This window comes from Amphiura filiformis, chromosome 19, assembly GCF_039555335.1.
Source record: "Amphiura filiformis chromosome 19, Afil_fr2py, whole genome shotgun sequence".
Classification (NCBI taxonomy): Eukaryota; Metazoa; Echinodermata; class Ophiuroidea; order Amphilepidida; family Amphiuridae; genus Amphiura; species Amphiura filiformis.
The window spans coordinates 11,764,387-11,778,285 of NC_092646.1; the positions used below are offsets into that span (position 1 = coordinate 11,764,387).

The 13,899-nt window shown below is 36.9% G+C and overlaps 1 protein-coding gene across 1 annotated transcript in view; it reads right to left on the reverse strand.

The window, feature by feature from the left end:
* LOC140140918 (nucleolar pre-ribosomal-associated protein 1-like) overlaps positions 1–13,899 on the reverse strand; it is a 53,109-nt gene extending 39,210 nt beyond the window's left edge. Inside the window, exons 1-10 of the mRNA XM_072162674.1 lie at positions 13,714–13,899; positions 10,011–10,153; positions 8,353–8,638; positions 8,112–8,210; positions 6,349–6,542; positions 5,661–5,779; positions 4,895–5,090; positions 3,834–3,971; positions 2,452–2,595; positions 1,164–1,272 (exon numbers count right to left, since the gene is read on the reverse strand). Of these exons, the coding sequence (XP_072018775.1) occupies positions 1,164–1,272; positions 2,452–2,595; positions 3,834–3,971; positions 4,895–5,090; positions 5,661–5,779; positions 6,349–6,542; positions 8,112–8,210; positions 8,353–8,638; positions 10,011–10,153; positions 13,714–13,783 (1,498 nt within the window). The 5' untranslated portion in view covers positions 13,784–13,899. The remainder of the gene's footprint in view (positions 1–1,163; positions 1,273–2,451; positions 2,596–3,833; positions 3,972–4,894; positions 5,091–5,660; positions 5,780–6,348; positions 6,543–8,111; positions 8,211–8,352; positions 8,639–10,010; positions 10,154–13,713) is intronic.

Consider the following 13,899-nt stretch of genomic DNA (forward strand, 5'->3'; position numbering starts at 1 on the left):
ATTTTTTTACTTTGGAAAATAATACACATTATTATTAAAAATTGATATTTTTGACATTTGACAGTCCTTGAAGTAAACTTTTTAAATCTAATAATAATTTATAACAATGATATGTACTTAAAGTGTATGTAGCTGGGAGGAAAGGCTGTCCATCATTTTGAAAGTTTTGACCTTATGTATTGAAGATGTACATTTTTCCCCAAAAGACTCTTTCTTCAGTAAAATTGTTCAAGAAGATTTTTTTAGGAATTATAAGAGTTAACAACACATCTAGGTGTTAAACAAGCTCAACATTTTATGGCAAAACATAATCCATGATACTAAAATTGTCCAACTCATCAAGGTCCTGACCATCTGAAAGAACATAGTAATATGTAAGGACAAGGTTACTTGCCCAAATCCTACTATAAACATTTAGTAATTGTTGGTATCTAGTTACTGCACAAACCTGCCCAGTTGGCAAAAATTTTAAAAAGCATGTGAATTCAGTCCAAAAAGCCCCCAAATGGGCTGAAAATAAATAAAAACACAGGAAATTGGACTCACAAAAAACCTGAATTTAGGTTAAAACCTGAAAAGTAGCATCTCTGAGGTCTACTTTTTCCGGAAAAGGACCACATTTTTGAAATCTCGCATCCTGCCCAAAATCCTGGCTGTATAGGCCTGATTGAAATTGATTTGCTAATACATAAGTGATAATCTTCATGTACAGTTATTGTCATGATTTGTAATGAGACACATTTAGGAATTTTTTTTTATTTTTGCAACTATCTAATCCTCGCGAAAATTACCACTTTGCGTATTTCTTCGAATAAACACCCCTGGGGGCATTGCATTTTCTAAACAGGGGGCGTTTATTAGAGGTAATTTTTATAATGATAATTCCAGTTAAAATCATTATGTAAGCTTAAAACTCATGCGGAAATGACAAACTATGAACTAGAAACACTGACTTCTGGTTCACTTCCGGGTTTCCTACCAGATTTTCGCCGATTATTGATGTTATTATCGACCATGTGTGCAACTTGGTAAGCTTACTACACAAGATAGCATGGAAATATCGGCATTTTTTAAACATCTTGGTTGAAAAAAGTGGTGGGGGACGTTTATTTGAGGGGGCGACTATTCGAGGAAATACGGTATGCATGTAGTAAATGCCTTACTGTTCTGATTTTCATCTGTTTCTTGCTTTGATGATCCTGCCAATTCTTCCTTCCATTTCCCCAATGCTCTCTGCCAGGTCGGCAACAGTGTGTTTACATCAGGAAGAACCTGTATTGACAAATCAAATACTAATAATTATTTTATTCGTATTCATATTTTATTTCCATCAAATTCAAATTTGAACAAATGCAGATGGTGTAAGTACAAGAAAAGATGCATGGGAATAGGGCTATTCCATATGAAATCCACGCTCCCCCTGTAGAAGAGGGAGTATAGGTTTCAAATAGAATATAGACAATTGGAATAATCACTCCAGTCATGGAAGATATTGGTAACGCCATACATATAATACAAGGGAGTATAATTAACCCTAGCCTACTAATTTGAAAAACATACTCCTTCTGTGGAAGATTTTTTTCTCAATCTTTCACAGGTGTATGGCAGATTTAAATTCAATATCAAATAACAAAAGCAACAGAACAATTACACTCACATCCATGTAACACAGAATACACAACAAGTATTCTATTCTAACCTTGCTTAAACAGGAAGCCCCGCTTGGCCAGTTCTCCACAGAAGAACTGACTTACACCTGTTACTTTGATGACAGACTGAACAGATTTTACATGGATAAATTTCAACTTTGACTAATTCCCTAAGGAACATGAACCAAAAGTGGGGCTTCCACTTTAAACTTCAAAATACTCTACATTTACAAAATACTGCACATTTACAACTCCACTAATTTGCTCACCATTTATAGGTTAATGAACGTGTATCACTTGTTGGGAGTGAAATTGTAGAAACTATTGAACCAGACTGAGATGATGATGCATGTAATCAACGAGCCCCGAAATGAATCAATCCTACGCGACGATAATGCGAGCGAAAGCACTGCACGTAGTACACAGAGTGCTATTATACACAATCAATGCACTACGCATACATTTCTAACTGTTTTTCTGATTGGCTGCTTTGATATAGGCATGTATGAAAATGTTGACTCCGATAATGACATATGTGATCCATCAGTGCATCACCTGTGCCCCTACATATAATTTCCAAGAGAATATCTGCGCACTGGTGTGCAAAGAATAAATAGTCAAAAAGTATGTGCATTATCACAGAAAAACCCCTTTCCTTATATAGCTTTTATTTCTGTGCTATATAGGTGCAGACTGCAGAGGGTCATCTATTGTCATAGTGCATCTGAGAACCTTGTTTTGGTAGCAAGATGGCGGATCCATGCAATGCGTCAGTATGGTTTTCCTGCCTTTGTAAACTTACTCTTTGAATGGCTGCATGATAGCTAGATGTTAAGTCCTGTCTGTCTGGACTGTTCCATTTGTTAAAGGCATCTGTGATCTTCTGGGCTTGAATCAACACAACCAGGATCGATTCCAGCAGTGTCAGGGCAACATTACCTCCTTGCTGCAAACAAAAGGTGAAAAAAAGTGATAAAAGTAGGTTTACAGTAAGAAAAACACATTCAGTCCATTTCAAGAACATTCTTAATCAAACCTTATCCAAAGGCCCTAAATTGAAGTATATATGTGACATGATCTATAGGGGAATGAGTCGGATGTCGCTAATATTGTTTTTGAGATATTGGCAAAAACAGTAGTCAAATTCTTTTGTTTTATATTGTTTTCAGCCATTGATAAATTTCTCATAACTCGGTAACCAGATGTCCAATTTTGATGAGGTTTGCATCAAAATGTAGCATTCATAAACTGCCAATTAAATGATGTAGAAAACTTAAAATTGAAAATTGCCGACATGTGACTCATTCCTCTTGATCCTGTCACATATTTGCATTTAAATTCTGGATAGATTTAAATTAATAAAATTATAACTTCCAAGATTGTAAATAAAATAATAAGAAGCTTTCTTGATTTTCCAGGGTCAAACCTGAACAAATCAAATGAAATATAAATAAATAATCAACCATTTCATTTGATTTGTTCAGGTTTGACCCTGGAAAATCCAAGACAGCCTCTCTTATGAAGCTTATTTCTGATGGGATCCACTTAAACACTGGGACAGGTTCGGAACAATTAGGTGTTGATACCCTACTCTTTTTGAATCTGACTGCCAGATACACACAGGTATGACTAGCTGTACACAGGACACACAGCTTAACGTCCCCCACAAAGTATGGAGTAATTTCATGATTCATTTAACCAATTTTAAATGAACCATGGAAAAGACCGGAGGTCTTACTTTTGTTTATATAATTGGCTAGGGTTAATTATACTCCCTTGTATTATGTATGGCCAGTATACAATGCGCCAGCTATAGAAACAGACTTGTTTAAAAAATATTGGTGGCCATAGTTGTAGATAGGGGGAGTATGGGTTTCAAAATAATTAACCATAGCTATATATGTGACACAATCTAGTCCATCGAGGCCAAAGGGGCCTTTTTTTAAATTGAGTTTCTGTAAGTTATTACCTTATATAAACATTAGGGTATCATATACTGAAAACATCAATGGTGTAGCATACTTGGTTCAAAAGTAATGGAGTCTTGTGATGTCTATTTTCTTTGGTAATTTATTGTTTTTTACTCCATATTTTTGCCATTATCTCAATTTCAAATTCTCTGCCTTTGGCCTCCATGGACCAGAATGTGTTCCAGGATCTGTGGCCACATATAGCAGTTCTTACCTTCAACCCTTGTGTAATCATGGTCTGTGTAAGGAATGCGGGTACTGTCGCCACCATCGCCATGGAAACCATCTTGGTGCTTGAGGGACTTTCCCTTATGTTGGTTACAATGGCACTTACTTGGATAGAGGAATACACCTAAACAAACAACAAAATATTGTTTTAGCATATTCATAAAAATTTAATCGTTTTCATTGAAAAGAGAATTATTTAATTTTAAACATAAGGGTTCAATTATGTCTGTAGGCCAACAATTGCCAATGTTATTTATATGAGCATGAATATGTTACATGAATTGTCGCATGTTTTGTGACTCGGCATTATCAATAGCTTCCTATGTCTTAACATGGATGTATAAAACATTCTAGACACTGTAAAAATGGAAATTTTTGTATGGTTCATTTTTCGTGCTTTGAATTGTTTCCCTCGTTTTTAAATCCGCGATTCTGAGTTTCCTTACATTGACGTAAACACAAAAGGAATATATTTGTGTGATGTTATTTTCGTGTTAGCAGCTTGGAACGTGGAAAGTGCAAAAAAAATATAGCACGAAAATTTTGACTTTTACATACCGAACCTGATACTGAAATCCTGCGTATGTGGTGAGTTGCGCCGCCCACTAGGAACTGCGACATAGCATCAAAGTCATACAGAAATCCTAGGGAAATAGTACTTCCAATAGTACCCCATTCCCTCATGAATCAGCTTTTTGACTGATTTGCAAAATAGTTACAATTATTTTTGGTCACATGATACTCCTTTAACCCTCTCCACGCGGGTGCCGACTGCAGACGACAAGTTTCAAAAATTTTAAAACTATTTCAAAAATTTCAGAATTGTAAAATTTCATGCCCATATTTAGAATCAGCATGTAAAATGCAATAAAATGAGTACAAACAAGCCTAGTATTGGTTCAGTGGTTCTTGAGATAGCTCTTGATATTATGAGAAAATGTCTCAAAACTTGAACTTTTTATGTCGGAGCCTGTGGCTAGCACGCAGAGCATTAACCAATTAATGAACGAGACTAATTAATAAAGGATATAATAACAGTCTCCATACCTTCATAATTATTGCCATATTCTTCTGCCAAACCACAGAGTTCCTTGGTGCAAAAGACAAACTAGATTTGCTGAGGTATGCTGCCAAGACATCAGGACATGTCTGCAAGATCTTTGTCACCAACTCTTCCACAAGACTATCCCTGTTCACTGTTTTCTTTTTAAGAGCAAACTTCAGCAAAGCAGCATTGTTTGATCTGAAAAAAGAATATGAGATGGTAAGCCTAAGCGTTTTTTTTTTATTATTATTTATAACAAAAAAATGCGCAGTAATTTATTAGTGCACTAGGCACAGGAACAATGCCTAGACGTTGATCCACAAGCCTCAGCACACTTTACAGGTTGTTGCTGACCACTATGGCTCCATATCATTCTATAAACCATTTAACAACAACTCGGGGATACAGGCCTTCACAGCCAGGTTCAGCTCCCCGAGTTTTGTACGGGTTACAACATGACAATAAGCAATAAGTTCCTTGTCCAGGGGAATTTCAAGCTAACAAGAGTGTACTAAACCACCGCCAGGGTTTGAACCCACAACCAGGGATTCAAATTCAACCGAATAAAAACCTCAGATCTTTTATTAATTTTTTTTAATAGCAGTTTTTCTCAACAAGCAAGGTTAGGGTCTACATAACTTAAAAAACATTTTTTTTAATTAAATTGTTTTTTCTTAATTTTAATACGGGTATCAGGTTACCCACCCGAAATTTACCTTGGGTACCCTAATACGTCATTACCCAATAGGTCACTGCCTTACTACTTACTTGCCGGATGTTCCCATAGTCTTATCATGGAAATTGATCCCGTGCTTCAGGTTACAAGTCACTTCCAGCAGGAATCCATGAACTAGCTGCCTCACTACCGCTTTACCATCATCTGCAGCCTGAAATGGAGAGTATGCCAAAGAATTGAACAGAAATCAAATTGGAACTGATCAGTGGGGGAAAAGGGGCAAGGGGAGCATTTGCCAAAACCCTCCAATTTTTTCTTTGCCCCCTCCAGTCGGGACAAAAAATCACAGAAAATCAAATATGTTGGGTCCATGCCCCTACAAGCACCGACCCAGGATCATTACTACACATGATTCTCCATCATTATGTGCAGGATCCAACTTCACATCATTGCAAACATGGACATTGTGTCGGACTTTTGAAAATATTAGCTGTGACTTAAATTGTGCGCTATAGCGCGACTGACCAGTATCCTGTGTACCCCGTCACTGTACTAATATGATCAAATTAAGCTCTGAAGTTCTAAAACAATCTCGATCAAAAGTTTGATTTGGACGTAACTGCGCAGTCTCAGTGCAACCAGAATGTGGTTGCAAAAGTCTGTCACTTTTTTCCATATAGTTTTCTCAGTCGTCAACCCAGATGGTTAACGAATGAGGGCAGCAGTCTATGTTGCAGACAATTTACCATTGCATCATGGGTAATATAAGGATGTGCTTACCTCCATGTCATTAACGCCCTGCCAATCATACAGTGATGCAATCTGGGGAAGTGTGTAGTCATTAAACAACTTCAGTTTCTGAGTCTTAGACACAGAAGAATTGCAGACTATATACTGTTGCATTGTGGGTATAATGAGATGCAAAGTTGACATCCTATCCTGACGGAGGCCCTTCAATATAGTCTTCATCAACTCTGAAAAGAGAAAAAAAGTTGTGTGAAGTTTTTGCATTTTCCTATGTGATTTTGGTAATTCAGAACAAAGGGAATAAACAGCATGGAAAGCATACATCAATATGGGGTGAACTTCACGCTTTGAACTTCACGCTTTGAACTTGTGTTTTGCAGTTTGATTTCAATATATGCATAAAGTATTGGTTGACTCTGGTAATTAATAATCCCAATGAATCCTAGTTCATTTACATATAGCAGAATGGAGGTGGATTGTTTATTCCTCTGGTATTATTATTATTATTTATTATTATTATAAAACAATTATATGACGCTCCACAAAGTACAGAGCGCCTTACAAGAAAACATATACAAAATCAATTCAAGCAAATGATTATACAAAGCAATTCCAACAATTGAAGCAATAACATACAAAAACAAGCAGCAAAACTAATCTGGATAAAGATGATTTTTGAGCATGCGCTTGAACCCAGACACCGACTCCATCTCTCTGTTTCCAGTAGGGAGCTCATTCCATATTTTGGGAGCACCTATGGCAAATGAAGCATCCCCAGCCTTTCTAAAAGAGCTGGGAGTATTACTCACTATGTACTTTTTTTCTGAATTATCAATGAGGCCTATATCAAAAAAGTCTCCAGTCATTTGCATACATGTTTTCATTACAAACTTGGTAGAAATAACATAAGAATACAAAATTCTTTAATATGACACCCTTTACCCTAGGGCTGCTAAGAATACTTAATTACGTTATTTTGCGCCATAATTTGCATATTTTGGCTCCAATTATTTTTTGACATTTTGAAAAAATCTAAAAAGTTTGTAACTTGTGTTCACTTCAAAATCTATCTAAGATATAGACTTGTGTACAAAACCAATGCATTTTTATATCTTCAATAGACTATGCAGTGAACACAAGTTACAAATCGGTCCCATTTGGATACAAACTTGTAATTTTTTAAAATCTTTTTTTCCAATTTTTTAAAAATCAACCACAAATGATTGCAGTACTTCACTCTAGGTCAAGGGACTCTCTAAACGCAAAATATTTTTAAAAAACACAATTTTTTATTTTTTTTTATTTTTTTATTTTCTTAATTTTTAATTTTTTTAATTTTTAAAAAAAAATTTTAAATGATGGTAGCACTTGTGATGTTAGGCCCAGAGACTCTCCAAATCCGCGGGAAAAAAAATTAAAAATCACAAAAAAAAAAATTAGATTTTATGCGTTTTTGGAAATCACAGATTTTTATGTTTTTGGAAAATCGGGGTGCGTTTTTTTTGGCCTCCAAAATCGCGTATTCTTAGCAGGTCTACTTTACCCCAAGAAAAGTTCATCTTTTGTCTCAAAGCTCCTGTATGCATTCGCTGAGAAGGGTTAGGGCTCTTGTATAATTGAGAACCCTAGGTTAGGGTTATGGCGAGGGTTAGTGTTTGGGTTAGGGTTACATCTTTGGGTACATAACAATCTTTGTTGGTTTTTTTGACTAATAACCCTTCGGACTAACAAGCCATAACCAACAGATTAGCCACAACATGACTACAGTCAGCTATAATAGCACTCTTTCTACTTACCTCTGTGTGTCAGGAGTTGTTCTATAATATGGCTATCCTTTGTAATCAAGAATGCCATGAGAAATCGCACCATGCACACACGGACATCCTCCTGCACCTGTAAATAAGCAAAATATATTGGTACGAACAAGTGGTTATGAATGAATCATATTTAGAAAACAGCTTTCATTTTTGCAAGAAATTTACAAACCATCTGTCGTCAGGATACTAATGATTTCAAATCCAAAGTTCAAACTATACCTTTTATCCGTTCTATTCAAGAGCAACAACAATCCCTCGTGGTCCATCCTAAACAGCGCCATCACCTCTTTTGCAGTAGCGGTACTATGCGTCACCATGGCAGCGAGAAGCTTTAAGGCAGACATGATGATCTTGGCAGTGTTGCTAGAATTTAACGCCCGGTAGATGTGCCGAATGTGCGCACGCAGGAGGAGGTTGACGATATGGACTGCTGTAGTGGCATGGTGGGGTAGATCATCTGTGATGCGCAGAAGGATCTGAGTAATCACATCAAAGATCTGTTTGTTCTGTTTAAAAAAATTTAAAAAAATACAAAATAACACAAGTTTATATTTAAATGTATTGAAGTTGCAAGTTTTATCATTTAAATGTATGATAGTGACTATTTGCTTTTAATCAGGACACGCTGTTTGATTTTGTGGTCCTCAAATGAGGAAAGTACACCTGAAAAGAAATAGCACTCCAAAACTAATGACACCACATGTTCATTATTTTGTAACACCATGTATAGTGTATAACATATCGTCTGGTACATTCTGAATAATTAGACTTCAGGTTTGGGTCATTGTAATCTGTTCTTTAAATGCTTTCCAGCAATATACTTTTAAAAGTACATACCTAAGATATATAACCCTGGTAACCATTCATCTCAAAATTGATGTTTTCAGTATGAAAACAGTTTGCCACGAAAGAGGGTCTCAACTTGTTATTCACAAATAAAGGGTTTGTCTTATGCTGGTTTCATAATACTGCTGCTTGCCTCTTTGACAACTAGTTTGCTTCACTGCGCAGTCACACCAGAAACTCTAGTGGTGACATGCAGCAAGCTGATATATCGATCACTCCACCGCTTTGACCAAAGTGACAGATCACTTGGAGTTGAATTCAAGTCAACTCGGGAGTGGTGCCGCTCTGACGTATGAAAACAAGATAAGATTTTTAGTGGCACTGAGCAAAAACATTGGCTTTCATAGTCATGCAGCTGCCACCCAAGCGCCGCTCTGCTTGCACAAAATAACAAGTAGTATGATAAAGCATCATGCCGCTCAGCGGCAGAAAGTATGAAACCAGCAATAGGGTGATCTTTTCCTTTATACACCCTCAGGACTAAATTATTACTTTTGCATCAAGGTTTACTTTTGAATCAAGGTTAAACAGCTGCCATACACTTTGAAGTCACGGTTTAATGTATTGGGAAGGAGGGCAGGGCTTCGATAAATGAGGGAAATTATAGGGTAAAAAACAAGGTTAAAACAACTTTTTGAAAAAACGGCTATTCTGCTAGGAAGTTTTTGTCTCAAAAAACAATTTAAAAATTATCGGAAAAGCAAGAAACCTTCATAAAATCGGCATCACTTCCGTCACCTAAAAAGATGATCAGATGACTGGAAAGTGGCAAAGAATTTGTGAAATGAGGGATTTTTTTAAAGCAAAATACATCATGTGTTTTGAGAAAACATGCCATCTTGAACAAATGCCAAATTGCATCATGCAGTAAAATACTGTCAAACATGCTTGACAATGCTTGATACGTGAGCGTAAATCACCGTCAAAACGAGCGTACATCAAGCGCTCGTGCTACGCGAAAGTTTGGGAGTTTGCATTACCGGTTTTATATTCAGCTATTTTACGTCAAAAAACAAACATTTCTTCTCCTACCTCACTAGGTGGTCGTTTTTCTGCATCCAGTAAACTCAAGATCTCTGCACACTGTGGTGACATTTGCAAGTATTCCCTGACGACATCTTGCTCACTTGAATCATCCTCATACTTGTGGCAGTATATAAGGAAATTCTTTAATGCTGAAAAACAAATAAAAAATGAAATATGCGATAAAATTACTCACTAACTCAGGTCTATTAAATAGGTATGCTAGGTGACTTTAAATTTGCCATCAAACTGATCATTTTATATATCAAATTAAAGCTCTTGAGTAAACAAAGCCAAAACTGAAAACCTTTTTTTCATAGCACTTTCCGTAGCAAAGTTACATCTTGTCAAAGTCAGATTGACTTTCATCAAAAAGATTCAGCTAGCAAAATTCCCCAAAACGGCATTTCGGGGGTGTTTCTAGATCTCAGTCTCATTATGATAGCAGCTTTTTTTAATGGAACTGCTATCAAAATCCCTCTAAAATTCCATGTGCGATTGTCTTATCACCATAAAAAATCATTTATTTGGGTCAAGTGAAGTATAGAAAACATATTTATGTAGGTTTCCTTCTTCGGCCAGTTGTTTTAAATTTCTATGTAAATTATGCATTGACATTTATCGGCAAATTTGACTGACTAGCAAATGTGTTAACTAAGGTTTGCCTGGGATACCTATATTAAATTTGACTGAATATTTGTGACAATTTGACTAGTTCCAAGCGGCAGATACATTGTAGGACTTTTGACAGATAGGAAGTCCTTTTCTTGCGTTCGGTGATGATCGAGTAGGCCGGGGCGTAGCTGGCACAGTAAACCGGTTATAATGAAAGACAAAGATAAAGAGAATTTATCGCGTCTGACGTCATCTGTCAATCAAACTCGAGCACGATTTGTTTACAAGTGTCGTGATGATGACTTGCTGAACACAGATTTATAACCGGGCGCCTTATTGTTAATTTTGCGCCTTTCGACATGCAAACCATCTCAAAAGTTAGGTCTTAATATAGTAGGAAACTTTCATAACCGAAGGCACCATGTCCTTGTAAAAGTACGGAATTTTTCGCCATTTGCTGCTATTCCTTTTCTCCGATCAGCACCAGATAGATCGGTCTTCCTTTTACGCGCTGATTAACCTGTGAAAACCAATCAAGGATCGTAATTGACAGTGACATCAGACGCGATAAATTCTTTTTATCTCGGTCTTTAATTATAACACTAATAACACTACATGTACAGTCAAGACTAGTCGGTATTATGCACTTTCAGTTTCTCACGCGTTTGAACGGGAATTGGATTGCGTACTTTTTCTATGTCTAGTGAGCAAATTTCTTCAATATTTTGAGAAAATGATGTCAAATTTTCTATTCTATATTGTTTGATAATAATGTCTTTTGCCAATAGTATGTTTAAAGTCGTAATTTTGTGTTTTTGATCGCAAAGATCGGATATTTTCGTTCCCGATTTGAATTCTGAACCCTTCGCAAGGGTGCCGATTTCGGCAGAACTTTGACGATAATTTTAGTCTAGATTTTTGGTTTTCCCTATAGCCGTGTACTCAATGCGCAGTCCCTAGCCGCCTAGTGAGTAGATTTTCTTGCAATATTTGGCCTATTTACCTTCAAATTTGATCCTTACATGTACTTTGATTCCAGAACAATATCCAGCGTAGTAAAAAAAAATTTTTGGCGTTTCTGATCGTCACGATGAAGCATTTTTCAGGACAAAAATGGTTGCTCAGTTCTTCGTCTCATTTGTTTTTGTCGTAGGCAGGTGGTAGGTTAGTCTCGGCACACACTGTATGTGTCTATAGGAAAGACGAGCGTTAGGACCGACGCAAATTGGCTGTGCAGAGACTATCGCTTGATGGTGATCAATGACGTATTTTCACGTAACTTAATCAACCAGTCCTTCAACTACTTACGCACGGTCATCGGGTTGTGCTTGTTCCGCCATGTTTATTGTTTTGAGATCGGGGCCTTGAGATTTAGGCTATTTTATTGGAACCAAAACAACAGCGGGAATCGTGTGTTAAATTGACATTGAAAAGAACAGGAGGGATCAGCGAAATTAACCTTTGTGCGCACGCGCAGTGAAATTTGTCATTTTTCATTCGTGATCATTTTTGTCGAACACGGGGAGAGAGGCGGCTTCTTAAATCATCTTTATTCGCCAAAATTCCAAATGATATTGCGTTTCAAGAATTTGGTAAGAATCCTAGTTAAGTTTCTGATTCTTATATGAGTACAGTTTTACATGCATCGTCCAAATTTCAAAGAAATTTTTTTAAATGCCACAGCGGCGCAAAGTCTTAAGCGTGTAAATCACATTCACACACAAAATGGGAAAAACGAGTCTCAGTGGACGAACGGCGTCCATGAGACTCAGCGAGTCTAGATAATTTTGCCTTTTTGGACACTAAAATGCATTCGATCCTTAATTTTGTTTCAACCGAGTCTTAAATTAGCAAGCACAATAAGGTTGGTACCACTTTTATAAACGGTACATTGATAAAATTTTTAAGATTTTTTTCGAGTTTCTAACCGGCGCAAATCGTTAAGTGTGTATTTCCCATTGACATCCAAAATGGCGTAAGCCAGTCCTTAATACATGAATATTAAATAATCATAGGTACGGCGTATATAGGACTGGCAATAGACTGCGGAACTCAGTCCTCAATGATAGTCAGTCATTTATCTTTTGGTCGTTATATGACTATCATTTGAGGGACTGAGTTGTTATAATATATCTTCCGAGGTGCAATTTCAGACAATAGCTGGGGATTAGTGGGGCAGAGGTTATCTATTGAATCCTTTCATGACCACTGAAGCATAGTCAAGTCTGCCAAGGACACTCGGTACAAATTGAAAGACCATCACAAAAGAATGCATGCATGTCAGGTCATCGACACCAATTTGGTGTTTGTTATGACACAAATTTGGTGTCTGTTATGCACCTCGAAATATGTACCTTAAAGTCTGTATCTCATGATCTAGACTTAGTACAAGGAACTTATACGATGTCCTCATTCACAAACTGATACTATCTGTCCATCGTATAAGACTGTTACCGCACGGCAACTGGTTGAAGGAATATTACACAGTCAAGAATAGGCTCCGTCATTTTTTTGTTCTGATCCCTCCCAGTCTCCCAAAACATCAAAACATCAAAAGCGTTGCACATTTACTTACTTAAGACTGTCCTTTTTCATATAACGCAGACAAAGTAGGTCTAAGCTACCCAGAAATGGTCAAATTTTGGCAAGAAATATCTCTGTGTAATCCTATGTAAGTCCCATAATCACATCGTTATCGGCGATCGTGATTTTTTTTTTCTGAAGTTTTGCTGGTACCCACTAGCGTCATGCATGTGACGTGACACAGCTAAAATAATCGACCGGAAATCGGGGATCATTAAAACGTCAACAAATTTCAAAACACACAAAGCAGTAAACTTAATGGCGAGCGGTCCGAATTTTGAGCCATACAAGTTTACGTGGTGAACTAATCTAGACTGGCAAGCAAGTCTAGTCAAGACTGTTATCAGCCAATTATCAGTGTCATGTCAGTGACAGTGTGATTGTTTATTCCCTGTGTGTTTACGCTCGTGTACGCGATATGCACAGCTCCGACCACGGAAGAAATAAAATATTAACTTTCTTTCGATAAATGCATGAATCATTGAACTTGAAATGAATGAAAATTTAAGCTTACCTGTAAACGCTTCTGCCCCTTCATTCAATTGCTTCCTGAACTCGTCACTCGAGAATTGAAGCTCTGCCATCTTAGTTGATTTTTCCGCATGTTGATCGCCTTTATTTGACGTTTTCAAAGCTATAGAATTCGTTAATTTCGACTTTTTTGTGTATTGATTTCCCTTCACATGGCCCTCACTGGGAG